The 27993-nt window shown below is 41.1% G+C and overlaps 1 protein-coding gene across 5 annotated transcripts; it reads right to left on the bottom strand.

Annotated features, from left to right (window-relative positions):
* Positions 1–38: 38 nt before the first annotated feature.
* Positions 39–27635, bottom strand: arhgef7a (Rho guanine nucleotide exchange factor (GEF) 7a). Of its 5 annotated transcripts, XM_069707610.1 has the most exons (22): positions 27102–27633; positions 23418–23501; positions 15675–15759; positions 15405–15538; positions 13964–14165; positions 12879–12967; positions 12123–12217; positions 11845–11940; positions 11487–11609; positions 10986–11124; positions 10842–10901; positions 10581–10727; positions 9659–9745; positions 9464–9542; positions 9241–9380; positions 7005–7226; positions 6821–6914; positions 6420–6509; positions 5203–5382; positions 1731–1830; positions 1217–1271; positions 41–947 (listed from the first exon to the last, which is right to left on the bottom strand). In XM_069707610.1, exons 1-22 carry the CDS (start codon positions 27264–27266, stop codon positions 825–827), a joined length of 2589 nt encoding a protein of 862 aa, XP_069563711.1. In that variant the 5' UTR covers positions 27267–27633; the 3' UTR covers positions 41–824. The 5 variants fall into 5 exon arrangements, with proteins under 5 accessions (XP_069563708.1, XP_069563707.1, XP_069563711.1 ...); XM_069707607.1 differs by lacking the exon at positions 5203–5382 and having other exon boundaries at positions 39–947; positions 6821–7226; positions 27102–27338; positions 27426–27635; XM_069707608.1 differs by lacking the exon at positions 5203–5382.
* Between the last annotated feature and the right edge of the window lie 358 nt (positions 27636–27993).

Here is a 27993-nt window from a genome sequence, read left to right as displayed (position 1 = left end):
GCAACTCAAAGACATTATTCAACCAACAAATGTATTTCACTCAAAGGACAAAGGCTCATCTTTTGAGCAGTATTTACATTATACAGTACAAGTTCAAGAGCTGTACAGTTCCCTTAGGATGCCCACAAAGATTTTCAAACCGCAAAGTGGTCAAACAATAAAGAGGATAAGAAGGATAAAAAAAAACAAAAAAAACCCAGACACAATAGATGAGTTTCCTGGCACAAGCTTTGCTACAAGCTAAAAGCATCAGGCTCAGCCTGTGGCCGAGAAAGATACCCTGAAAATATCATTCCATAAAAAAATAAATAACATGAGAGAGGTTATGAAATGGAATTGTTCAAGTTCAGACTTCTCCAAGGCCTTTGTGATCATTAACACCATTGAAGTATGATTTATGTACCGCTAGACAGCAGTCCTGTTAAATGATTGTAAACAGAGGGAGAGTCGCTCTCTCCAGTTGTCTTGCAGCCATGTTCTTCCTGAACGCAGCTACAGACACTGATGATGGATGTTGAAGTAATAGAAGTGTATGATTTATTCACTTTGCTTAGTGTTCAAGGAATGTAATTGTGGATTAGACGTTCAGGGCAGTTCAACATTACATTTCAGTGAGGCCTGTCTATTAAGCAGAGTGGAAGTAACAACACTCTTCTTAAAGCACACACACAAGTACGTGCATACAGATGCACCATGGCTTTCACTGAAACAACCGACCTTAAATTATACAAGCGAGTATGCATTTCACACACAGTACGAGCTAGTCCACGTGTCGTGCACGCTCTTTCTTCCTGAAAGCTTCAGATGGGATGTGCACATGAGCCTCACAGGTTTGTCTCATCCCACGTCGGGTCATTAATGCTCTTCAACACCCTCCTCACAACTTTTTCTAGATCCTTCCGTGCTCTCTGTTCCTCCTCCAGTGACCTCTTCATCTTCTTATTATCCTGGAGCGGAAAATCATAGGACTCATTATTATCAAACAGAGTTAGAGAAGACATTTAAACACCCTGTCTCAACCTTAAAGTTAAAGGAACATTATCATTAGCAAAAACATTTTTTTTAAAAAGATCAAAACGAATTAATTTGATTAAATGTTAACACTCGTTAACACGATGTCTAGCAATTATTTTTCAGATCATAAAACCAAACCAAATCCGTTTAACAAACAGTGAATCACATGATAATGATCTACCATGAAAAATCCCACATTCACCTGTTTGAGCTCTTGAACTTCATCCCTGAGGGCGTACACCATATCCACCAGGCTCCTTTAACAAGATACAACTTACATTTACAATTACATCAACCAAAATCACTTTCATTGCACGCATGACTCTAGTTTTAAGTCTTAGTTAGTTTTAAGGTTCAGTAGGGAGGATTTAGGGGGCGCTACTGACATAGGTGGAACATAATATTTATAATTGTGTTTTTATTAGTGTAAATTAATGCCCCTGAACCTAAGCATTTTTGATTTTAAGCTTGCTTAGAATGAGTCCTTCATAAAAACGCAGCCGTTTTAAATAAATAAATAATAAAGTAATGATAAATAATATCATTACTTGCAGGATTTGTGATTTTGGTCTTCAGTAGGAACAAATGTGCTTGGAGCCGAGTGCCAGAGGCAGCGTTGGCTTTGGTCTTTACGTGGGATTTATAAAATGTAAAGACTAAGGAAAAACGTGGGGAAAAAAAAGAAAGAAAAAAACCAGTTATAGTCATTATCTTACTTTGCTTCCACTGCACTTTGTCCATTGCGACTGGGATCCTCCAAAAGAACTTTCTCCTCACCGGGGATAATCACATGCAGCCCTGTGTCCCTTTGCGGCCCTGTTTCAAAATAGAAGAGCACTCAAAAACATACACTTCACTTTGTGTCGCCGTGTCATCTTCAGTAAAATACTTCACTGACATGACAGTCAGCACTCAAGAGAAGGCAACAACAAACACCCCAGCTGATAGTAATAGTAGTAGTAGTGTGTTAGTCATGCACAGACCAGATCTCAGACGAAACAGAAGTCAGAGGAGAGTGAAAGGAAATGAAAGGCTGTGGAAATATCTAGCGAAAAAAATCACACAAGCATATTCAATCATTCACAATACAGATCTGTCAAATGGAAAATTAATGAGAACACCATCTTTCCGAAATGAAACAAAACACGATCACATCTGCTGCTGGACAACAACAAATCACCAGAATGCCAGAGTCTACCAAAGGACAGATTTATTCAAAACTCATAATACAGCTTTTGGGACTTGAACACTTCAACAGTGTAGAACAAATACACTGAAGGCGCCGTTTGCAGAGAAGACATGGCCACACGTGTGTGAACTGAGTACGACATTAGAGCACACAGACGACGACGTTGGTTAAAGACAGTCGGTCTCTTCACCCTGCTTGTCCCACAGTTTGACTTGTTAAACCACAGAATACACCTGTCACAAAGTATAGCACATGATAGAAGGACAGTGATATTCTTAGCTCAAACACTCATAGAAGGTAGAATGGATTTTTTTTTTTTCTTGCTCCAAGACAACTAGTATTTACAGAAAGGGAGACTATGTGCTCTTTATGTTTCAAGTCCACTCTGACAGTATTCTGAGGCTGAGTGTGTAGTTCACATAGAAATGTTCCTGTATAATTGCAATCTCTTGGTTCTCTTTTCTTTTTTCTTTTTTTTAACCCTCAATGCTATTAAACCACTGAAGGTGAACTTTTACACTACGAATGAGCATTTACTTTACAGTAACACTGAATACTTAAGTCTACCTTTAGGATTATATCATACACACTCTAGGTAGACGACAAAAAAGTACAGAATTTAACAGTTTTTACCCCACCCCCACCCCCACCCGCTGGCCCATTACATGATTGTGCAAAATAATTCAAACACCTCATGTTATAATTTCAGTGTAAACTTTGATACAGACCAATAAAACGTTAAAAAAAAATAAGAAAAAAAAGAAAAAAAAAGAAAACAAATGATTCTTACAGGGACCATTTTGTAAACATCGACATACAGAATAAAATATAAATAATTTAAGAAAAACAGCTGTATAAAAAATAATAAATACAATAAAGAAAATCCTTTCAGAAACAGTTGAACCTGTAACATGGACCAATATATTCCATTTGTCGCTCACATTGCTTACTGTAAGAGCATGTCAACCTGTACTTTTAATACCAATACTGGAAAAATACTTCTTCATAAAAATAGTCATTAATGCAAGATAGCGTGGGGAGCCTCACAAGCCAGACAGCGCACAGGCAGGTCTGGCTTAGGAGGCCATAGCATAGGTGCTAGTTTGTTGTGACACGAGCGATGTTTGCAAGAGATATTCCGCTAAAAAAAACAGCTACACTCTGAAGGAACAGATGGACATTTTGGGGAAAATAAGGATATTTGCTTTCTTTCAGGGTGTAAGATGAGCTGTAAAGCCAGCAGTTGGTTAGGCATCTAAGCACAAGGACTCAAAGCAGAGCAATTTGTTCAAAGTGATTTGTTGTTTTCTATTCTTCTGACTCATAACTGTGAGTTTGAAACATGAAGATAGATACTTTATTCTGTTTTCCAATGAGTGAGATGGGAAGATCCATCAGTTCACACTTGTTAGTTTAGTATGAAGCTCCAGTCTAGACATGTTCATCCATGCCGAGCATAAAGACATGTAAATGACATCCCTAATGTTCAGGAATTAACGTGTTGTATTTTCTTTCTTTAAAGGCGCTTGTTGCTGGATTTTGTTCCCTTAAGACAAATCCAGACAAGCTTACAGTCTTCATGCTGAGCTTGAGAGTGATATCGATCTTCACATCCGACTCTCTGCAAGAAAGCAAGTAAGTGCATTTCCCAAAGTGACAGACTATTCCTTTAACTACCAGGAGACATATCCCTGTCAAACAAAGGCATTTAATTTGTATCAGAGGACTATAACTGTTTCAGTTTGTGGTTTACAGTTTAGTAGTGCTGGGCTGGTACACTACACCTGGTTTTATCTGAAACATATTTGATAAAGGATCTTAGATTTAGTATAAATGCAACCCTGTGACACTGACAGAGAGGAAGATTACTGGATGCAAGCTCAGGCTGATCAGGGATGATGGTTAGGACACTACACAATAAAGGAAATGATTAAAGTTAACAACATCAAGAGTCAGTTCACTGAAAATACAAAAAAAAAAAAACATATTCAGTCACTGCCTGCAACCTTGTACAATAGAGCCGAGTGGAATTACATAAGTAGTGCCCACTGGATTGAAACTGTACTTTATCTGCACGTGTACCTACTGCTGGAGGTAAGTGTGAAAATATGCTTTTTGTACTTCGGATGAACAGATCCTTCATAATCACCATTCTTTGTACACTTACTTTTATCCAAACCTTGACTAAGAACAGTATGTGATAGTCTCCTCTTTCTGTAGCAGCTACGACAAAGGACAAAGAATGGACTGAATTTCACAAACTGTTGAAGGACTTTGAAACTTCGAAAGCTGCCTGGATATGATGGATTTTATTGTTTAGGCCTGGCAACATGAACAAAACTTCAAACTAAGATGTAAAATGTTGAGAATTTGGATTTAACTTTTGCATGCTGCTATATTTTCAGACAGCAGGGGCATATGTGCCTGAACCTGTGTGTGCGTGCTTGTGTAGCATCTGTGCTATGTTTGAGCATACATACTCTAAGAACACATACCAGAGAGAAGTAGTACATGGTAAATAGAATACACTCGTTCCTGAATTACATCTGAATATCAGACAGGAAAAGCTCAGTCCCCATCTCTCCCTCCCCCTATATTCCACTCCAAAAGTCCCTGTGCTCTCTGCTGAGAGAGACTACCACGTCTATGGTCAAACAAGGGGAGTGGTCACATTCAAGATAAATTAACAATAATTACCAAACACTTACTGCATGACAACTACAGAAAGAGAGGAGGCACATAAAAGGGAAAGTGGCAAAGGCAACAGGGAGATGCTTAAAACATCATCAAACTAACTGTCGAAAAATAAATAAACAAAATAAGTTAACAAAAAAAATGAACAAATATAATAGAAAATAAATAGATAAATAAATTAAAAAAAAGTACTTTTCTTTTGAATACATTGAAGGTAAAAGAGGTAAGCGCGCTGTACGTTACATTAAAGTACAGCGTGGCAGTACTGTACGTTCTTTAGTTCTGGTGAGAGATGCAGCTCTTGCGCGGCACTGAGCCCATCCTGTAACTGTGGGTGGTCCAGATGGAGTCATAGTCAGAGTCCTCCGAAAGATCAGAGCTCAGTTCTGGCCGCGACACGCTGCTACGGCGGCCCGGCGAGTCCACGCAGGACTGGTCCACGTCCGCGAGCACGTGGTTGTGCATCAGGTCGGTGCCCTGCCAGGCTGGTCGAGGGTAGGCGGAGAGGTTGCAAATGCAAAGGGAGGAAATGGTGATCGGAGGAAGAGGAGTGACGGTGCGGGGGGGTGGGGGGGGTGGAGGGGAGGAGGTGGTATACGCAGCACGCAAACAAATGGTAAATCATAAAAGCATCGCCAAATGCAGGATGGGGTGATGCAGGGAATCAGAATACGTGGAGGAAATTATAGCACAATATGAAGAAAACAAAATAAGATGAGAAAGGAGTGAACTCAAGGTAAATCAGAGCAATGCGAAAAAGTAAGGAATGGAGAAGAGACAGGAAGAAGAGAAGATACTGTTAGAAGGATCAGTTCAGAACAACAGTGTTAAAAGAAAGACACTGAGTACAGAAGGCAGGTACAGCTGCTCCAGCATGTGCTTCTCTTCTCTTGTGCACAAACATCAAAAGGTTCAGAGACTGCTCGTGTTGTGCGTGAACGGGAAGTTGCACCGTGACGTGCACAGAGCAGGGAGAAGCTATAACATTTGCGAGTAAATATCCCAGGTTTTGTCATTTCATCAACATCAGCACCCGAGTTACACACAATTTTGTGAGTAGTGGTGCATCAGATCAGGAGCGCCATCAGGTGGGTTTTCTATGAACTTCATGGGGTTATGCACCGTGAATTCCTCCCCCAGGGTCAGACTGTCAACACCGAGCTCCACTGTGATGTTCTGAAGCTTCTGAGGGAAAGCATTCGGTGCAAATGATCTGAACTGTGGTGTTATGGCACTCAGGTTCTCCAGCATGATGCTCAGCGCGTCGCTCCTCACCACTCCAACTCATTGGATTTGACTCCCTGCTTTGACGTGCGCTCTCTGCTCGAGTTTCAAGTCCACACGTGTGGAACTCGGGTGCAAACGATGATCAAGTGACAAAAATTGGAGTACACACTCATGAAGGTTCTAGCCGTTCCTTGCACATTACGAGGCTTCCTACCGTTCACGTGCAACAGGAACAGTATCGTAGGCTTTGCATCGACCCTCATACACGTACGAGTAAGGTTTAGTTTTTGCTTACTGGAGTTAAGGGTCTGCCTGGTTTTGGCGCTGGTGCAGTAAGCCTCGATAACTTTCAGGATCTGGGCGTCTTCTTCCAGAGCAGCTGTACCTGAGGAAGAGAAGAACACATTTTATTCACAAGCTCATGTCTCTTCTCATTGTTACTCTCCTACTATATCCATAAATGTCAGCATCTGCAAACCTCAAAAGAATAGTTGGACATACTGAGAGGCGCACTTATTTGTTTTCTAGCTGTAAACTGGATGGAAGATCATTTACACTCTCATAGCTGCAGAGTGGTAGTGATCTTCTCTTGGCAAGGCTGACTTAAATTCATTTTTAAAAATGTCAATTATTATTTTTTTATATATATAAAAACCCACAAACTTTAGGCATAAACAGGAAGGAAGTTAAACGTACTCTTCCTCAAGGCAAATTCCTCTTCAGACTGTTTCCTCTCAGGCTTTCGCTTGGGAAGGAGTTTCTTCACACTCTTAGGACTTTTACTAAGGTCCTGCACATGGAGAGCAGAAGGGAAGAAAATTGTACATGAAAAAACAGACACATAGATATTTAAACTGCATATAAAAACGCAATGCCTCACCTCCTTGTAGCAGAGGGCGGCGGAGGGCCGCAGTGGTGGCGCAGGTCGCAGGCAGCTGAGGCTCCAGGGTTTGGGGGTGTTCGGTGGTTCCAGTGGGCCCCACATCATGGTGCTGTGGGAGGTTCCATGGGAGGAGGGGTGAGGCAGGGTGTGGTAGGTGGGGGCCACTGTCATGGCTCTCCCATCAGCATGCCGGGATGGAGTGAGAGGGTGGGACGGGAGCTGAGGAAACAAAACAAGAAAGCCTGTTTATCACACTATGGACAGTCCTCTTCCATCCCAGAGAAACAATGGTTCTTTACCTGATAACCATGCAATCTATTTTAAAATGTACTGATTAGCAAATACTAATGCACCTTAACAGGACTTTATTCTTTACTGTACAAGTTGACTCACAAATGCTTTGGTTTGATTTTTATGTATGGATTTGGAGTGGCAGACAACTTGTGCAGGGATGAATTTACAAAACATTGAATATGTTGTTGGGATCGTTAATGTATTTTTTTAATCATACAAAAAAAAACGGACTATACCTTGTATTCCAAATTGTCTGTTTGATTTGACACCTTGATATTTTAAACTAAGCAACTGTTGTTGCCTTTACTGCGCAAATGCAGAAAAAAAGCAGGCCATGCTGAGCAGATAATCATGACACTAGACGATTTGAGCAGTAAGAGTAAGACTTTGTAAGACTTGTCACTCAAGTGAGTCACAAGACCAACTCAAAGAATGTCTACAAAGTCTACAATGTGGTTCACGGTTTGGCTGCGTGAGTTGCATTTAAATGAATTCCAACAACTTCTAACGAACAGGTAGCTCATTCAAACTTGATTCAATTCTTGGAAAAGTGTGCCAGTTGGCAAACATTAACCTTTCAGAGTTGGTACCTGCGTCGCATTCACAATATGCCACCAGTTCATAAAGACTTTCATTCAAACACTTCAAACGTTCATCTGAACTTCAGTCTTCAGTAACACAAAAAGCTATTAATAGTGTTTCTTTTAATAATGCATCTGTCGATAGCCCTAATGCTGCCACATATCCCAGCCACACCCTGCAGAATCTTGTAGGAGTCCAAAAATGTTATCCAGCCAAATGTGCAATGCAACTCTTTCACTTCGTCTTGGGTGTGTCCTTGGATCTACTCCTTGTTGCACTTGCCCAGAATTTCTCAAAAAGATATACATCTCCCAAGTGACACTTCCACATTTTTAAATCAGCCCAAACAATTGCAGCATCATATTAATCCCACAGATCACAGTTTCTGTTTGGCACAATGTTTCCACCAATATGCAAATGTGGCGTATTGGAAACTAGAGCAGCACTTGCAGAGCACAGACCTCCACCAAGGCCATCAGAGCACTCTTCTTTGATATGCAAATCTGCAACTGCAACAACTATATATAAACATGTGTCTGGATATATTTCTAAACTATTAGAATGATGTGTGCCCAGCTGAAGCCTCACTTCTCAGTTGTACCGGTTCCAGTTCTCCCCTAATAAACTACTGTCCATAAGTGCTCTTCAACAGCTGCTTGCTGTGTTGGAGCAAGTACATGTGTAACCCTGAGGATTACTGGCACCTGGGAATGTGGATTGTGATATGAAGTCATCGTTTTTCTAGAGGAGCCTATATTTTATCACTATTAAACTTTACCACCATCTACTGGATTTTAAGATGCATGGCATTACATAGGCCAAATGCTTTATCCCAATAATTACAATAATGGAAGTGAAAACATTTTAAGGATCGGTAACATGATTCGGATCATCATCTCCAAAACATTATAGCTTCTTCCTTGGCCAAGGCCACACTCTTCCACCAAGTTTCAGAAATCAGGCCAGAACTTTTTCCGTAATCCCGCTGACAAACAAACAAACAACGTCCACTGAAAACATCACCTCCTTGGCCGTTATGTTAATAAAATCACCATCATTGTTCTTTTTTTCTTTTCAAAGGATAAACGTTTATTATTATGCATGTGCATTCATTTCATTAAAGGCAATTGTGTACCACAGCCCTTCCAAGTGAGAAATAAGCCACTTCACATGAGACCGTGCCGTCAGCTGAGATGATTGCTAAACATTATGTGCCAACCTTTCATGGTATATTGACTTTAGGGGTCAGAGCCGGTGGGAAATCAACATATACATTCAGAGTGTTTACTCCACGCTGTCTACCAGTGAATAGAATGAAAATGATCAGAATGTGGGTGAGTAATGATTAGCTCCTGACCGTGTGGCAGGGAACAGTGAGTGGTTTGTGGCTGGGCGCTGTGGCTGCAGTGTGTTTGATCTGTCTGGTCAGATGTTCCACCCAGTCCTGCAGGTCCTGCTGGTTGGTGCACATCACCTGGAGACGGTCAAACAACGAGCCTGCGGAGACAAAGACAATGTTGTTGAAGGTATCGCCTGTAAATGAATCAATGCAGCATCTTGCGCGTCTCAAGCAGCTTTACCGTTGAGCTCAAAAGCGTTTTTATGGGCTTCACAGTCTTCTAGTTTGGTCACGATCATGCTGGCCAGGGGCAATTTACCCTGCAGAGAGAAATCAACTCATCAGACACAATTCATAAAAATAAACCTTTTATCCATTATAATATGTACAGAACTCTTGATCAGATTGCTCTAAAGGAGGGTTAGTAATTACTGACCTGGAAGATGAAGCCACTCATCCTGGGGCTGGCAGACAACATGAGGAGGATGTGAGGGAAGAGCATGAGGTAACGCTCATTCTTCTCCTGACAAACAGGAAGCAGTTTAAGAAAGAGAGAGAAATGTAGAGAGGATGGGAGAGTGGAAGCAAGAGAATTAGGGAGCATAATTCAGTTTGTGTATCACAACTCTATTATGGAAAGACCTGACCAAGTCCATTCAAATCAAAGATTTACAATAACATGAAATCCTTTTAAAAAAAATACAATTGGGCGAGAAGACATCAGGAACATTTGTAAACTAGCAGGTGGAAAGCTGAACAACATATCCATCATGTGTCTGTAACCAATCAGTCAATCACTCTGGCTACACATGACACAGCTGTTAAAATATGGTACATTCCCGTTTTGTTATTGACAGGATAAAATTTACACGTGTAAGCTGTTTTCTACAGCAAACCCAAGGCTGGCACTAGATGATTCACATTTCTTTGTGTGATCTAGATGAGCAGTTCTGAACATTTTCTTCACTGTAGACCACAATTATTATTTAGTTCTTTTGACAAGTCATTGTTTCCTTTTGTTCCTGAGGCAAACATTCAGTGACTGGTATCAGTCCATGTCCTGGAGGTTGGGAACCATAAATCTAAAAGGTTTGATACCAAATTATGTAAACAGATGAGGTGATGGAGAGAAGCACTCTCATTTTACACAGGAAAAACATGTTTGAAGGTTTGATGTTAGTTTTAGATCGTATATTTGAAAGACAGTCTTTAGTTTCAACCTGTTAAGTCATTATTGTTAATCTTTAACCTTTTTTTTTTTTATATAATATTAATTAGTTAAACAATAATAAAAACACAGTTTTATAGCAGAGTGAAGTGCAGGGGAAGGAGGTGCAGCAGATGGTGTGTGTTTGTACCTCTGACACAGGACTCTGCACTAAGACCTGGCTCATGTAGATCACAGAGCCCAAGGTCTTGATGTCGTCCCCCTCCCACAGCCGGATGGACTCGGTGAGGATCTGCAGCTCCAGCTCCTTACGCTTACGCACCTCCTGGCACTGCGCCTAGTGGGACGGGAGACAGACAACAGCTTCAAGGCCTGCTATTCATTAATTTCAATTCATATAAAGTCTGTCGACATGCCAGGTCTGACTGTGGAGGAAGTGTGCTCAGCTTACAGACAGGTTTTTGAAGGATGCCATGCACTTCTGAATGTCTGGCCTGTCTGGATGACTCTCCTAAAATAATAGAAACATGTTTGTTTACTGAACACAACGTGCAACACAACAGCTGTAGACAGATGTTCACACACAAACACACACCTCCATGTGCCTCTCCAGCTCTTTGAGTAAGTTGGGGTATTTGTCCAGTCTCATAAAGGGTTTACTGAGGCCTGTGGTCAGAGTGAGGATCCCAGGGCTGACAGCACCACGGCCCTCCATAAACTCCCCCAACACTTCACTGCAGGAAGGAGATAAAAGAAATACAATTAATTATTCATCATCTAACAATACAGAAATTATCTTTGACATCACAAGTAGCTTCTTCACAGGGTTTGAAAGCCTTTGAAAGTTTGTCCTTCGGATGTATTCAAATCATTTCATTTTCTGTAGAGAGAAAAAACAAAATCAGTGCCTCGACACCCTTTGTGTTGACAATGAAAAGTAGTTGTGACAACAATGAAAAGCCACAATATCCCCCATGATCAGCAGGTTGACTACAACTCTTGCCAAGATCAACATCTCAACGTGACCAGCTTCGCTCTATAAAGGCAGGTTGAAAACACTGTAAAGTAATACTAAATGCAGTCGACGCAAACATACCTGTGTTGGGTGAGCACATTAACTGTAGAGGGATGGTTGGAGCAGTAACCAACATAGAGAGCCTTCATCTGTGGCATGAGGTTGAGGAAGAAGCCACCCACCCTTTGCTGGCTTTCAGGAAGCCTAAAAAAAAAAAAGAAATATGGACAAAGTATATGAACTCTCCAACAATGAGAAGACAAGAGACTGTATGAATGTGTACATGTGTGCAATGGGCTGTAATGCCATCATTTCTGCAGTCTATGGTCTAATCCAACACCCTGTAGTACGTGCAGCCCAACACTAGATGTCACTCTGCTTATTGTGAAACCATGAGGATGCTGCTGCAGTAGGGCTGTGTGCGCTGGGAGGGACTAACTTGGTGCACTCCTCCAGTGATTGGACGAGCATCTGCTGGAAGGTGCTGATCTCCTCCAGGTTTCCCAGAATCAGAGCCACATCCGAGCTGCTCAGCCTGGAGGAGGAAGTGATAACGGGAAAATTCAAAGTGGTGACAACATATTCAGTGACATGTACATTTAGGTCAAGTGTTCAGGTCATCATTGTGGTTTAGGTTGTGTATCAAAATCTGATCCCGGTTCATGGTGTTCAGCAATCCCAGAAAAATAATCTGTTTAATGTCTACATGAGTCATACTTGTCAATGTTCTGAAGAGGCCGCAGGTAGTTCGTCAGGAGGCTCTGAAGGTCCTTGGAATATTCTGTCTCCGTCTCTAAAATGTTCTGTAACACCTACAACAAAAGGAAAAATAAATCTTAGTGTCCATGTATCATAGGCTTTCATAAAGCAGCTACAGCTTTTACAGTTATTACACATAAAATATGTTTATTTCATGAGCTAGTGCCAAAATCTTTTTAGTGATAAATTAATTAAAGCATTATAATGCTAATTTGATGCGTATCACCGATTTAATAATACATGCCTTGGTTAGCAGATCCTGGAGATTGACCGATCCGTGTTTTAACATTCATGATGCTTTCATTTATGCACAAATGTCTCTGATTAACTACTGTATGTAATGAAATTATAATGAAGATTGTTGTATTACAGTACAGTAGCTGGCAAATTAAGAGTGTCTGACTTTTGATTAAAAATATGACTATTTACAAACCAAATGTTGGTTTGGTTCCATCCGTTACCTACCATCAGTCACAGGTACCAAATAGACATAAAGAGGCAGGATTTACAGCTGCTGCTAAGTGCTACACGATGCATCCTACATACTGTGTGTGAGACAGACACTCACTTTGCTTATCATGTGGTTAGATGACTGAGGAGACAGATTCTCTCAGGGAAGATCATTTACAAATGGAAGAAGCACAGATGCAGGCACAGACAGAAAAACATGACTGACAGAAGACAGTTCAAATAACTGTAGAGTTGCTTCCTTACCAAGTTATAGTAGGTCTTGCTGATTGCAGAAGTGTCAAAGCCTTTAGGTGGGCTCTTCAGGGTGCCAGACTTGGGGGACACTTGTTTGTCTGTGGCCAGAAAGAAAGCAAAGGATTTAGGGCACATACTTCCACTTCAGAAAACACTGAGCTTTAAGTAATTTATGTCTGAATGATTTATCATATAAATAAATAAATAAATATATATATATATATATATATAAATAATTTAGTTATAATGTAAAAAAAAATCTTGCTACAATAAGTTATGTTATCAATGTATCATAACTTCCATTTTATTAATGGTGTGTGGGTGAGTGCTAATTTTCAAATAAATCTGAATAATAAATAAATCGCTGCGGTATGTGACGCTTTGGACAGAAATGAAATGCACTTTTAGTCCATGTTTATTAACAATATTTCATTCTTTTGTCACAGCATTTGGCGACCACTTTAAACACAACAACCGCATTGGGCAGCAACTATTATATCCCTTGAGAAAATAAAGAAAAACATCTTCGGCCAATTAAAACAGTTGCTGATGGGCCAAGATTTGACATGTTCTTGGTCACAATACGAGCAGAGGTGTCAAAACTGGCACCAACTAAAAACCTAACAAATGCGTCCAACAGTGACAATAAGAGTTTCTGAGTAACAGTGGGATTGGATTTTTTTATTCTTTTGTAAGACAAATCTTTTGTGCAGAGAAAAGCTCATCTTGTTTTACCCGGCATCTCTTTACATGCCACATGGCCTCTAAACCTGTTGTACGAGTGGAAAAAAAAACAACGGACCACAGCCGGCCTCCAGGGGCAACAGATGTGGAGCTGCATTTCTGTTATGGGGCCAGATGGAAAGACAGTGACAGAGGCAGCTGTGATGCTCTGTGCTGGTTGGAAAGTCATATTATGAGAGTCTCTATGTAGGAGCTTTCTGTAAAAATGTTTTAGTATCATATCCAAACATTGTAATTTCATGAAGTTGCTGATCAGAATCTTCCTCACAATTCCCAATCAGAGCATCTTTATCACCCATCGGGTTGAAATGTGTCCGGAAAATGTGCCCAGAGGAAGCTGAAGTACCTACCGGAGCCTTTGACCTCGCGCGTATAGTTGCTAGGAAACCAGCCGGTCTTGCCGTTGAGCGTCCCCTCCCACCATCCACCCTCCTCCTGACGAGTCACGCCGATGATATCACCCTTGTCAAACGTGAGCTCATCCTCGTTGGTCTGCTGGAAGTTGAACCGTGCCTTCACCAGCAGCTGCTGCCCGCTGTTTTCTGACATGTCCTGACGAGCGAAGGCAAGATTGTCATCAAGAAGGAGGAGAAGCAAACAAAAATAAGAGCAAATATGGAATAACCTTTATTACTCATCATCTATGTTGCAAGCAACAAGCTTTGAGGTGTGAATCCGCTGTGGCTGCAGTTTTTGGCTGTTTTCTTGCTGCCGGTTTTGCTTGGATTCAACTAAATTGTGATTGATTCTTGGCTTAAATGAGTTGTGACAGACAGCAATTTAGTATTGAGGTGCAAAATTAAGGATTTCATTCCAGACACCCTACTGCGGTGCAATCGTTGCTGCTTACCGTATATGCTTTTAAATAACTTTCCCATTCGTTATTATTTATTTGTCCGGGGCACTGGTGTTATTTCCCAGCTCTCTAGATATTGCTGTAAGCCTGCATATAGAACTCAAGATGAGGCGCGGTTCAATCAAATATAACTTGTGAGAATTAATGTGATGTAAAAAAATGAAAAAAGTCAGCGTGGAGTTGATTGATCAGTATCGTAAAAGATGTGTGTGCGTGTGCAGAACGGATCAGGCACCGACTCGCTGCACGAGTTTTTAAACACAGCTTCAATGAAAAGGCTTCTCAAAAGGGATGATCACCATGACTACCTTTCATTCGCAAATAAAATAAAAAAGCGATGTCTGACGGATTGATGAGCTAATGAACTCTTGTTGTGTCTTAAAATATGATAACCTATATATTTATTCAATCAACGCACTGAGCGTGACTAAATTGAAATGTGTCTCGTCTTGTTGTTGTTTACGTACATAGGATAGTAACAAGGTGCAAACTTGGTGTAACTGCAGCCTTATTAATACACAGAGTTTAGTGCCATCTTGTTGTTGTCGTCTGCACAGCTCCATCGGCCTGAGCAGAGGTCTAATATGGATAGTTACTTTTGTAAAAACTGAGAGCACCATGTGTGGGAGTGCAGCACCTTTAACTATCCATTAATCACTCCATAATTATGTGGCTTAACACCTCAGAAACTATAATTGAGCATATTAAAACACGCACAGGACTACTGCACTGAATTAACTGCTTTGGGTCATAATTGATTCTTCACTCAACAGCTCACAGGCACATGCTCATCAAAAACTGAAGGTTGTGCTAACAACTGCTTTGAAATGCAATATGTGTGATCGGTGTAAACCACTACTGTGTCCGCCTTTCAGAGACTCAGTTTCACTGTGTTTCTGATCTATTAACTGGGTGGCGGCGAGTGTCAACCTTACCAGACTGCGAAACTGGTTCTGCAGCAGCTTGGAGGTTCGGCCCAGTGAAGCCTGAGAGGACAGCGACTCAAACGACTTGATGCGGAGAGCTGAAGAGTGCCGGGCGCACACCGAATCACTGCCCACGCCGATATCTGGTTAAATAGGGCAGAATATAAATAAACCAGACCTGGTACCTGCAGTCAGCAGCACCCACACACTCAGAACTACCTCCCTACACCCCCCACAGGCATCATGACACTCTCACACACTGAACACGTTCTGACTAACCTGCAGTGACTTTATTCAGAGCAACCAGACTGCTCAGCACCTTTGAGAAGTTCAGTCCCAGCAGCAGGTCACTGGCGTCGAAAGGCTGTGGAGGAGAGAGAGGACAGAAAGTTATCGGCGAAGGCATTTCCCCGTGAAAAGCGAATCACTAAATTCAGCGCAGCAGGACTGTGTCATCAGCTGGCCACAGTGCCAGTTACCGAGCAGTCAGTCGATACCTCTCATTATCTTTGACAGAAGTAATGGGTGAAACACACAAGCTCAGCAGAGACACGCGTATCTGCAGCAGCTCCAAATAGACCACTCACAGTCCTCTTCCACAACGGCTGAATGATATACATTACAAAAGGCCCTGACAGAAACTGAGCTTATCTGCCTGCATCATGAAAAACACTGTATGGATAAGGTTCACAATAGTTTTTTTTTTGTTGTTGTTGTTTTTTATCATGGTCATCAAATATTATTAAAAAAAAAAAAGACCAAAGCCACAGATGCTTTCACATCTACTTTGTTTGGTCCGGGACTTTGGACTTTTCAGTTTAGTCTGAACCAAAATAAAAGGTATGAAAGATGCCTCAGACCACAGTCAAAGGACCACAATCTGATCTGACCAAAAGAGATGGTCTCTGACCAGATGGAACAGAACCATGGTTCGGTTTGTTTGCAGTGTGAGCTTTTGGAGCATTTTGAGGCAGGCTGTGGAGACCCATTAAACAATAGAAGAAGAAAAAAAAAAACTGGAAAAGACGCAAAAATGAGTTGCAGTAATGCCTTGGGAGAAGAGACAAAGTATTTAATTGTAATTTCTTTGGACAAAAAACTCTAATCAAGTGGAAAAGACTCCCGGCTGAAGTGACAACACACCCATCTACAAACCAATCAAGGTTGCGTAAAGGGAGCCCGCGTCAGTGATCATGAAATGTCATCGGTATGTCATGCAAAGTTCTGTAGTGCGCTCGCAGAATTACAATGTGAAAGCAAAACTAACCGGATCAAACGTTTACAATGTAACAAACGCTTGTTTGGACCTTGGTGCAGCCAATAAAAAAGGTAAAACACACTTCGTCTACTATTTATTTCCTGTTTATCCAAAGCCTTCCGTAGAGGGTTAAATTGTGAAGTGATATCAAGACCCAATCCAGGCCGGTGTCAGATGTCATTTTCAAAGCAGCGGAAACAGTCACAGATTTTAACAACAAGTGTAAATTGGGTCAGCGGCCTCAGGTGTCAACTAACAATTACTTTTTATAATTGTTCAATCTGGCTATTATTTGCTCGATTAGTAAATAAATCTTTCAATCTTTAATAATAACAAGAAAACTTCGCCAAGAATATATCACAAGTTATACGAGTCCAAAGTAACTTTTCAAATTACTACTCAGTCAGACCAATAATCAAAAACCCAAAGCTCTAAAACTCATAATCATAATATGTAACAACATATGAAACAATATAATTCATTAATAATGTATTATTTGGTTTCTTGGATGATAGTTATAAAACTTATATATATATATAGAAAAAGACACAAAATAATGAATTAAAGAAAATATAAAACAATTAAAAGTACATGTGTATTGATGTACACATTAATGCAAACAGTACACATGAGCACACAAACACACACAGATAAACTCATAGATGCTGTCAACTCTATCACAGCATCATGTCACAAAAAGGGATTTATCACGTACGCAGATTATAATGAAATATCAAACAATCATTTTACCAGATTTGATGTTGACTAATTCTCTGATGCTTCACCAATTAATTAATGAAGTGATTGTTTGGTCACTAGAGGTATAGCTTTTCCTCTGTGCCATAAGCAGCACTTCCTTTGTTGCGCCCCCAAAAAAACAATGCACTAGATCAGTGGTTTTAACTGGCAGAGCCTAAGGAGCCACATTTCCCACATTTTTGCACTTGAAAGCCACTCAAATCTTTTTCACATGAAAATTGAGCTGTAATGCACAATGCCTTCAGCCACAGTTAAAAACATACACCCCAAGCCAGGCAGCAACAGTACAACTAGGGCAGAACTTTGTTTTTTCCATGCACACATCCGTAACCAACTCAAAATGGCCCCGCAATCTCCTTTTGGGTCCCACAAGTTAAGTTCTAGTCTGGTGTTAACCGACCCGAATTCACTGAAGGAATATACGCCTCTAGCTCCCTCCATTGAGAATCATTCCCCACTCTTTGCATCTTAGTAGGCATGGACGTAGGGTTAACTCTAAAACTGTAGGAGCAGCCTTCAACCAATCGGCACTGACCAGCATATGTGCCAAAACTACCACCGCGACAACAGCATTAAAAAAACATTTGATTTTCACGTCATGACACTTAACCACTGACGCTGGGCACTGATTAACCTGCACTTCCGAGTAGCTGACCAAAGTTAATGTGAACAGGGTTTCCAGATCCGAATCACAGTAAACACTGTGTGCAACGGTCATGCAGATCAAGGTATGTTGAGAACCACTGCACTAAGACATGTTCGTTCCTTATGAAGAGCATGATTGACACGGATTTCAATCGATTCTACAACAGATCTAATTAGTGCGCCACATATGTAGCAGTCCGTGGCTGAAAACCCACTAATAGATTTACTTTTGAATCCTGCTTCAGTACGGCTGGACATAATTTTTTTTTTTTTTTTTCGTGTGTTTTTAGTGCCAAGTAAAAAAAGCGGTCATATACCGAAAGTCTCATCAAATATAGTTAGATGCAGAATGTTGTTTACATATTCTGTGATCAGAGGCTCTCTGGCTCATCCAAAGTCTTGTGTTTAAGTGATGTTTGCTAAACACCGCAGTGTCCAACGGTTTCAGGTGAAATGACGTTATTTCCAATGAAACTACGCGCTGTGTCTTTGACCTCTTTTGTTGCATAACCTTTATTTAAACAGATAATCTCATTAAGATCAAGATCTGTTGTGCTACAGACATCTGAGACCAGCAGACAGAGAATGAAAACAAACATGGCCCCACATAACAAAAGGACAAATTAATAAAACAAACAGAAACGGAAAAACTACAGATCGTTATTAGGATCCCCTGCTACTAATGGGAGGGATAGACATCCAAGTCAAGACAGCGTGTTGAGAATCAAATGTTTGCATTTACGATTTAAGGTCTTTTCATAGTTTTTGGTCACAATAAAAATGTAGCCGACCTTGTTATTCAACTGCAAGTAAACTGTGGTGTAGTGTCTGTATCACCATCGCCACAACTCTCACTGGGCTCTCAGTTAGTATGAATGGATGCGAAGTGATTGTATCTCTGTTGATGACTGTAGTTGTCCCCTCTCTTCCTGTGGAACGGCTTCAACTGATAAGTTACTCTCGCTTCAGCTGCACGGAGGGTGAGTGACTGAGAGATATGAGTCTCTTTCATCTTCCGCTCTGATTGCAGATATGTCTTCAGGGGATATGTGAATGACTGGGTTTGGAGTATACTGTATGTATGCGTGTTAAGTGTTTGTGTGTGTTTGTGTTTGTGTGTGTGTGCGTGCGTCACAGCAACAAGACTCCCTTGGTGAGCTTTCAGCTGGAAGCATCCTCTTCGTCACTCGTCTATATTCTCGCTGGGATTCAAACTGAAACTCACACTCTGTATTTTTACTTAACTTTTCTCTCGCCTGTGCAAAATGGGAGCTCTTCCTCCATCTTAAAAGGTGCTTGTAACAGGTTCACAGAGAAACACGATGAATGATACATCTTAAAGATCCATGCGGAGATAATGAACATGACTAACATGACGAGCTACGACTTGTCTGCGTCACAGTCAGGTACTGATGCCTCGGAGGAGGCTGTTACGGTGGTGCAACACCCCTGTGTGACTCAGGGTGCTATAAATTACTCCCACACTGTCATGAACCAGGAACTTAGTGTTTACCTGCACGAGGGATAACAACAAACTACTCCATGTATGCTACAGTTAAAGGGATACGGTCACATATCAGAAGTATGAGATTCGCCAAAAACAATGAGGGACATTGAGTGTTTTCGTTCAGTTTTACGGGTCTTCATATTAATTTTGAGTGGACAGCATTTGTATCATCGTCGTTTACCTTGTTTGTTCCAGAAAAATGCCACAAATTAAAAGACAATGGTTCGAAACATGCAGCCGAAGCATTCGAGCAGTTTTCTGGCAAAACAATGGAATATTCTTCACTGGCCAAGTTAGTCACCTGACCTCCCTCTACATGATCATGTGCTTCAGTTCCTGAAGACCACACTGAAGACAAAAACCCCACGAGACAAGCAAGACGATTACAGCCCGAGGAGAGTAAACCATTGCGTATATATTTGTTTATTTCTTTCTTAGCTGTATGTCTATTTATGTTTTATATGTCTGTTTATGTTTTATATGTCTGTTTTTGCACACAGAACAAGGCACAAACGCAGTCTAATTCCCTGTACGTGTTAGTATACTTGGCCAATAAAGCTGATTCTAATTCTGAGAGTTTTAACATTGTTCACATGTCCATCTGATCTTTTTTTATATGCTACAAGACAGGTCATAAGCAAAAAACATCATAGCTGCGCAATTGTGCTTTAAAACTGCCAGACAATCTCAAAAACACAGATTCAGACAGTCGGACTTTCATACATCACATCCCTAAGAAAAAGGGCTGTTAGACTAACAGCCATCAGTTCAAAAGTCGACTAGTCAGCGCACGTTTATAATATTAATTTATCAAAAAAAAATTTTTTTCAAGCACCGGATCAGGAATCAGGAATAACGAGCTGTTAAAATACAGCTTTTACAAACGCACACACGAAGCGAGCCGCCCATTCAGAGCAATGCAAAAAAAAAAAAAACAGTAATGATTCTGACTGAGAGAACAAACATTTTTTCATAAAGTATTTTGGGTTTTACAGCGGCATGGTGGTGCAGCGGTTTAACGCTGTGGCATCACAGCTGGACGGTTCTTTTCTCCGGGTACTCCGGGCTTCCTCCCATAGTCCAAAGACATGCATGTTAGATCAATTGGTGATTCTAATTTGTCCGTAGGCGTGAACGGTTGTCTGTCTTCCTGTGACGGACCGGCGATGCGATGTACCCCAACCTCGCCCAAACTCAGCTGGAATGGGCTCCAGCCCCAGTCTCTCTTACCCATCCATTATTCATACCCTGAAGGTGTACAGATAATAGATGGATGGAGTTTGTATCTTAGCCTGATAGTGTCTGCGTCAAAGCTACTAACAGATTATTGACATCCGGGACACAAAAAGAGCTGCACACTCTGGTGTGTGCGTCTGTTTGCTTGGTGGCTAGCCTTTTACTGTCCAGAGTTCTGCAGAATGTTACATTTTTTTCGGGGGGTTTTTTTTTTTTTTCCTTTTTTAGGGCAGCAAACACGATGCACAACATTTGGATTGCTCTTTTACTGTAACTTTGGCTTATCTGGACACTTTGTGGTTGATTAAAGTGAGCTACTGCTATTGGCATGCACTTCACAGTGGTTTCGGCTACATGCTGCTCAGGCAACGGTGGATCATCTAAGATTAGTCATTAGAGGATTTTATTTCTTGGAGAAAAAAAAAAGAAAATCTAAATATGGTATAATGACAGAGATGAGTTGTTGTTTTTTTTGGAGTTTAATCAATGCCAGAAGATGAATTTTAATATCTGCTTAGAAATATCAGCCTGTCAAATTTATTGGTCTTGCTCTGGTGGCGATGGCTGCAATACAGACTATCTGTACAGGCAGTTCATCTTACGCAATTGTGTGCCCTAACATTGGAGAGAATGTAAACCTGAAAGTCCGTTTTTTTACAATTCAAATGCAAACTGCTGGAGGCAACTGGAGCAAGAGCGGCAACTATTGTGTGGTTCCTGCATATCTGATGTTCACATTAGTTAGATGATTTAGAACCAGTGTGTTCTATATATTTTCTGTAATTTAAAGACTTCATCTTTCACACATAAATATTGCGATTGGTGAATTTTTTTATTGGATATTTATTGGATTAAATGACTAATGGCTTGGCCTTTTCCAGTTTTAATTTTTGAGATCACAATTTCCCCTATTAATGTAGACAGATGGATGTGTAATTAATCTCGGGGTAGATGCAGGGTGACATTACGTGACTGTTCCAGAGGGACCAGAGGGGTCATGGGAACTCTACTGATCACTTCCTGTGGTCAAAGGCATTAAAGGTTAAGGGTCAGTACCAGCAGCTGCTCAAGTGTCAGACACGGTCTGGAGCGTCTCAACTGAGCAAGGGATCAAAATAAGACATAAGTGATCAATCCTGATGAACGATTTCAACGGCACACACACGAACACATCACATCTAGCACGTCAGCACTCAGCTGAAAGTCCAGATGTCAGTCAGAACTGCAAAAGCACAGCGTCTTTCTGTCGGCCTTTCACATCCACTGCTTTAATCTGCCGCCACAGCTACCTGGGGTCTGAGCCAGCAGTGCTCTGGGCCCTGGAAGACATCCATCTTTTCTCTACAGATGGTGAGCCGGGGGACAGCCATGTCCCAAATCACTGTAATCCTGCTCTGTGCAGTTCACTCTAAAAGTCACATCATTTGATCATACTCTTGGACCAGGACCAAACATAGAGTAAAAAAAAAAAAACTATTGGAATAGTGACAGCACTGAGTAGAGTCCATCTTCCGGTAGATAAGATGGGTGACTTTACTGCATGTCACCAGAAAAGCTGCAGATTATTGCTCAATCCTGTTGCCAGAATCTGTCCCTGCAGCCAGTCAAAACTACTTCAGTTTAATCACGGTGCACGTCTTGTGCTTCCCCTGGCATTTTCAGATGTCCGTAACTCCTAAATGACATGTTTCACATACTCAATGTGACAGTGCTCTGTGTCATCCCAGCTCCACCTCTCGTTCAGTGGCTGCAATCTCTGTATGCTGAGGAACACTGAGTTGCATTGTCAGAGGAGGCTGGTTCAATGACCCCTCTATGCACTGGCCAATGCACAGCCATAAACTCTGGTCATAAAGACTCTGTCCTCAATTTGTTTAAGATTGCAGTGGTATTCTCATCAGCCAGAACTACTTCATTTTCTGTACAGGCCTGCATGGGTGAGATGCTTAATCCGGACATGTTTAGACTTCACACCTCATAATAATAAGACTCCAACAACTATATTGGAATAAAACCTAGTTACATAACCATGCGCTAATACTGGTCATAGCTGCAGAAGACAGACAAATAAAGTGCATGCACAATGGCTAGTGTGAGGTGCTGGTGACAATAAAGCCACGCATGAGCACGAGGACAAAAGCTTTGCATTAATTAGAAAGCGTAAACATGATCCAGGCGCCTCGAAGTGGGAGTGGGAAACGTGAATGGGCTCCACTGTAAAAGGATTTGTCAATCAGTGTCCACTGAGGTTGCCAAAATGTTGCATTTGTTTCCCCACGTTGGACGGTCAAGCTCGACTCTCATGGGCGAGCGATGGGTGATTGTTCTCGGCTGCACATTCACTCCTCCTCCCTCTCTGTCAGGAGCTCCGGCCGGCCGTTCACTCCATGAACGCATTGTCTATTGTCTCCTCTTAAAACATGCAAACTCTATATCTACAAGCAGCTGCTCTCGGTGCAGAAGGGTTTCCTATAAACAGCATATATATATATGTATATACATATATATATATTTATACACACATATATTTATACACACACATATATATATATATATACACATACACACACACACACATATATATGTATATAAATATAAGAGCGAAATATTTACTTACTTCGACGCGGAACGATGTGCAGCCCTTGAGAAACTCCTTTATGTTGCTCAGGCACTCGCCGTCGTTCTTCGGTTCTTGGTAAATCTGGAAGGACGGAAACGCTGGTTAGAGATCAAAGTTGCACTTCGCGCTGCAGGCGTCTTGCTTTCCACGCTGCGGTTATCGGTCTTTAAACACGTATCTTCTCCTTGTTCGACGCGCATTCTACAGAGTGTGTGTGAGCATGGGGCCTGACACTCCGGGAGGCTGAACACAAACCCCGCAGCGGGGAAGTGGAGGAGGCTGGAGGATTGGGTCGAGGGAAATGACGTTGACAAATAGGGATCCCCACTGATGAGGGTGTAGCCTATAGGTGCGCTGGTTGATATACAGTGGAAGAAGGAATCGGATCCTGCGTTCATGTAAACGTACCAATACAATAATAATAATAAAAAAATTAAAAAAAAAGAGATACCCTTTACGTGTTTCTAAATGTTCTTTTCTTTTGCGTTATGTTTTGATGCTTTTAATGGTTTTATGTGAAGCACTTTAAATTGTCTTGTTGTTGAAATGTGCTATACAAATAAACTTGCTTTGCCTAAAAGTCCTGCATAAAAATCCTACTTACATAAATATTAGCAGCAAAATGTAGTTCAAGTATTAAAGTAAAAGTACTGGTTTGGCCTCTCTGACTGATAAATTGTTTTATACATATATATATGACATCATAATATTATTAATATTGAAGCATCAGTGTGTACGCAGCAGATTACTGATGTAGTTGACAAAATGTACTTTGTTACTTTCCACCATTGCTTTTAGAACAACTCTATTCAACTACATGGATACAAAAATTAAAGAAAATACAGTAAGATGAAGAAAACTTTTCCCTCCTCAATGGGCAAAATATTAGGAACACTAGTGCAATACAGCAGCACCACAAAGCTATGACAAGAGTTAACTCTTTAGAAAACTTCATAATACAATTTATTCTACAGCTAATATTACTGTATTGGTTTTATTAACAATTCTCTAATGAGCTGGCAACAAATTGGCAATAAATTGGTCAGTATTTATTTTAACCTTAAAACATAACATAAACTAGCATTTTTAATGAGGGACTTTAAACTGTGTCCATATGTACTGATCAAGATGTTTTTAAAGTTAAAAGTAAACGTGTCAGTGCTCTCTGGTGGACAAACCATGCTGTAAAATGGACTCGCTATTTTTCAAGCATATCTGTGGCATTTCAGTATATTTCTTCTTACTACTTACAATTGACAAATAGATAACTGCAATTAGGTGAAATGTTTAAATGTATGACAAAGAGCATCTAAGTATATATTTATCTGTAACTGCAGGTCTGTATTAGACCACATCTTTTCCATGTTTCTAACATTCTCTTATATATTTTCCCTTTGCAAAATCAACTTTTCTTCACATTCCACCAAATTTTCCTCGCAATATCATCCACAGCCTCCAGCTGTCACATTTCTCATTTTCATCCGTTTCAGTTATACTCCGATTTTCCTCATTGTCCACAGACACGATGTTAACAAGGGCATTATGCACAGTAACATATCCAGGGCAGAGATACGTGTGCATGTAATATTCAATGGTTAATACAACCAAAGGCAATCAAAACACAAGGTCACTGATTAAAAAAAAAAAAAAAGCTTTTCTTAGGATAAAGATGAAAAGGTGAAAGTGAGGCTGTACATGCTCACGTTATATTGGAAGAGTGAGGAAACTGTGGAGCAAATGTTCAGAAGCAATGCAAGTGATGGAGGCAAGGACTGTCTCCTGTTCTAATCTTTGGTCTATAAGGTAACATCACTAGCATGTATAGGATCGGACTGCTTTGGCAGCTGTGGCCCACATGTCCCACTATCTTCTGAACCACATGCATACACAGCACAGACCAGACTCATGGAAACTGCTCGACCTGAATGGAGCTACAGGAATGAAGCCAAAACAGAGTGACACTGTGCTCATTATTATGTAAGAAAACAAGGGAAGATGAAAATATAAGCAAAAATAGGAGAAGTAAAATATTAAGAGTAGGAGTTTAGGTAAAAATGCCACTTATGTGTTAGTTTGTAACAGATTTATCTGGATATGCCAGTATGTTCGAGGTGAAAAAGTATCTCCACTGGATTGGTCCACCAGAGAGCAGTGACAAGTGTATTTTCTGTGTGGTAATGTATCTTAATTCTTTAATAACCTAATTAAAGTAATCCAAATGAAAGTTTGTTATGCATTCATGTAAAATCCAATAAAGACTCTTCGAGAATATTTCAGAATCAGACTTTTTTTTAAAGTTCAAATAAAACATCTGCATTGGCCAAAGAAATCTAGCATTTGACAGGCAATGTCCTTTTAATTATTGCCAACTCATTTTGTATTTATTTACAGTGCTTTATTCACATCTGTTGGGGACTTCTACTGTCATTTTTCCGAAGAAATAACTTACCTGTTACAGAGGCCTGTCTTCACCGTCTTCATTTTTAATTAAAACTTTTCATATGGTGCTCATACACATACGTCATTCATCTTGCTATATTAAAGTAGTGATTGCTTTATAATTGCAATGGTTTATTATGTTGCCAAGTGAACATAATGTTGAGGGTGAAAGGCAGAGTCATTCAACCCATTTTGGGAAATCCTCTTAGCAGTTATTTGGAAATAAAACATATGAAATGGGCCGAAACGTGACAGCAGCAGATTTAACAGTATTTAGATCAGCAGTATTGGCTCGTTTAGCCACACTGGATTACAGCCATCAGTATGAGGGACCTACTGTGTCCCCAGTTGTTTTGCAGTGGATAGACCATTTGAAGTATTTTCAAGAGGGTTTATTGTAACGAATCTCAGGTCCCTTCACTTGCGCAAAATGATATATATATTGGTGGGATATATGTCACAGAAATAGCTTTCAATTTGAGGGAGCAACTAGAAAGAACCTGGCTGCCTCCTCACACTTGAGGTGGAGGTAGCCTCGAGCAGAACATCCTCTTTTTAGGAAAACATTGCCTCCTTCAGGTAGCTGTCCAAACTGGCTGACGCTATACGTTGACAGACACAAACACTGCGCTGTTTCTTTAAAAGGGGAGAGGGTCTATCGCTGTCTGTGCGCCTTTGCAGTCAATGGCGGCCCACTCTTATGGTCTGTGTACAGATAGCCACTCATCCCCGGCTGATCACTCTGTGTGCATCGAATTACATTGACATATAAACCTCATCGCCCTGGATTAAAGAGAAATTTAAAACAGGGGATTCAAACGATGAGGCAGGTCTGTAGAGGGTTTAGAGCAAGGCATATTTATCGAGGCCTTCATTATAACGACCATAAAGCACCAGTGGATCTAACAGCTCCTGATACATTTGATCAATCGATTTTTCTTTTGCTGTAGTGCTGCTTTACAGAGCAGAACAGTACGCAATGGAAACAACGGCTTTTCTTCTTTTTTTTTTTTACACGCTGACAAACGTATGTGCAACCACAGTGCTGTTATCGCAGACAATAACACGGGCTGCTGTGACCTACAAAAGAAATTGCCTCATGGATCAGTGGGCAGAAAGAGAGGCCAGACAACAAACTGCGTCGGTTTCACGGATCTGGGCAGCGCGCAGACACGCCGACGGGGCGGGCGGTCGGTTGGTTATGCAGAGGAGGAGAGCTGGGGGTGTATTCATTGCCCTTACTTTTTCCGTGGACCCGGGGCTGAGCCGCTCCAGCAGTCTGCACAAGACCACACCATCTTTCAGGGAGGTCTGCAGAAAGGCTTCAGGATCCGAGATGGTCTTCTTCGGTGACTCCAGCACCCCGAGCGTAATCAACCACGTAACCGTCTGTTCCGCCGAATTCATGTCCAGTCACAGCAGATCCGATTCAACAAAGCGGCTGTTTTGGTATCTGAACAGCTTACCGCCCTGGTTACGCTGTCATCTGTGCGTTAGAACAGAAACATGATTAATCCACAAATATGATGCACGAGGTGAGAGAGGGAGAGAGGAGCTGCGGGAAACCCTCTATCTCGGGTGGATGCGGATGACGGCTGGCTGGTGGAGATTCAGAAGGTCTGGTTTCCTCCCTTGAATGGTCTGTTTCCCCCCCCCCCTCTAACCTGGAAAGCTGTCAAGTGCGGTTCGCTGTGATGCGTTGAGGCAGTGGACTGCATACATGCGCATCGCAGCCGCCAGCCACTCATCTATTGGATGACATCACAGCAGAGGGACAAGCCATTCCAACCAGTTGTTAGGGCACTCCAGCTTGTCATGAAAAGGCTTTTCACTGCGTGGCTTTACATATCCTGCTCTTTTATCCGTTTATTATAACCACGCCGCTGGCTGTTTGTTGTTAGCTGCTGTAAGAAGCGGTTTGGGTTGTTTTTTTCGACAGGCCTCAATACAAAAGGGGAAGCAGCAGAAAACACAGGTCTTCTCACCGATCTCTGTCTAGGAAGGTAACACATTATATATATTTCATGCAGGGAGGGAATTTTGCTGTGTTTTACAGTCAAGATTTTATATCTAATCTCTCATCTCCCCTAAACAACTGTAATCTAATGCACTGGTTCTCAACCTGGGGGCCAGG

The sequence above is a fragment of the Brachyistius frenatus genome, unplaced genomic scaffold (assembly GCF_029030835.1).
Source record: "Brachyistius frenatus isolate BFR_SWC_R1_liver_20210118 unplaced genomic scaffold, ASM2903083v1 Contig_70, whole genome shotgun sequence".
In the NCBI taxonomy this organism is placed as follows: domain Eukaryota; kingdom Metazoa; phylum Chordata; class Actinopteri; family Embiotocidae; genus Brachyistius; species Brachyistius frenatus.
The sequence above is the reverse complement of the archived record's forward strand: the minus strand, read 5'-3'. Positions and strand labels throughout refer to the sequence as shown.

Bases quoted from the DNA above. Each gene is read 5' to 3' on its own strand.
- arhgef7a (XM_069707610.1), bottom strand. From the start codon at position 27,266: ATGAATTCGGCGGAACAGACGGTTACGTGGTTGATTACGCTCGGGGTG. The intron at 6,510-6,820 runs GTACGTTTAACT...TCTCTTCCTCAG, and splicing joins GGAATTTGCCTTGAGGAAGA to GTACAGCTGCTCTGGAAGAA. The intron at 948-1,216 runs GTGAATGTGGGA...TTTCCGCTCCAG, and splicing joins AAGTTCAAGAGCTCAAACAG to GATAATAAGAAGATGAAGAG.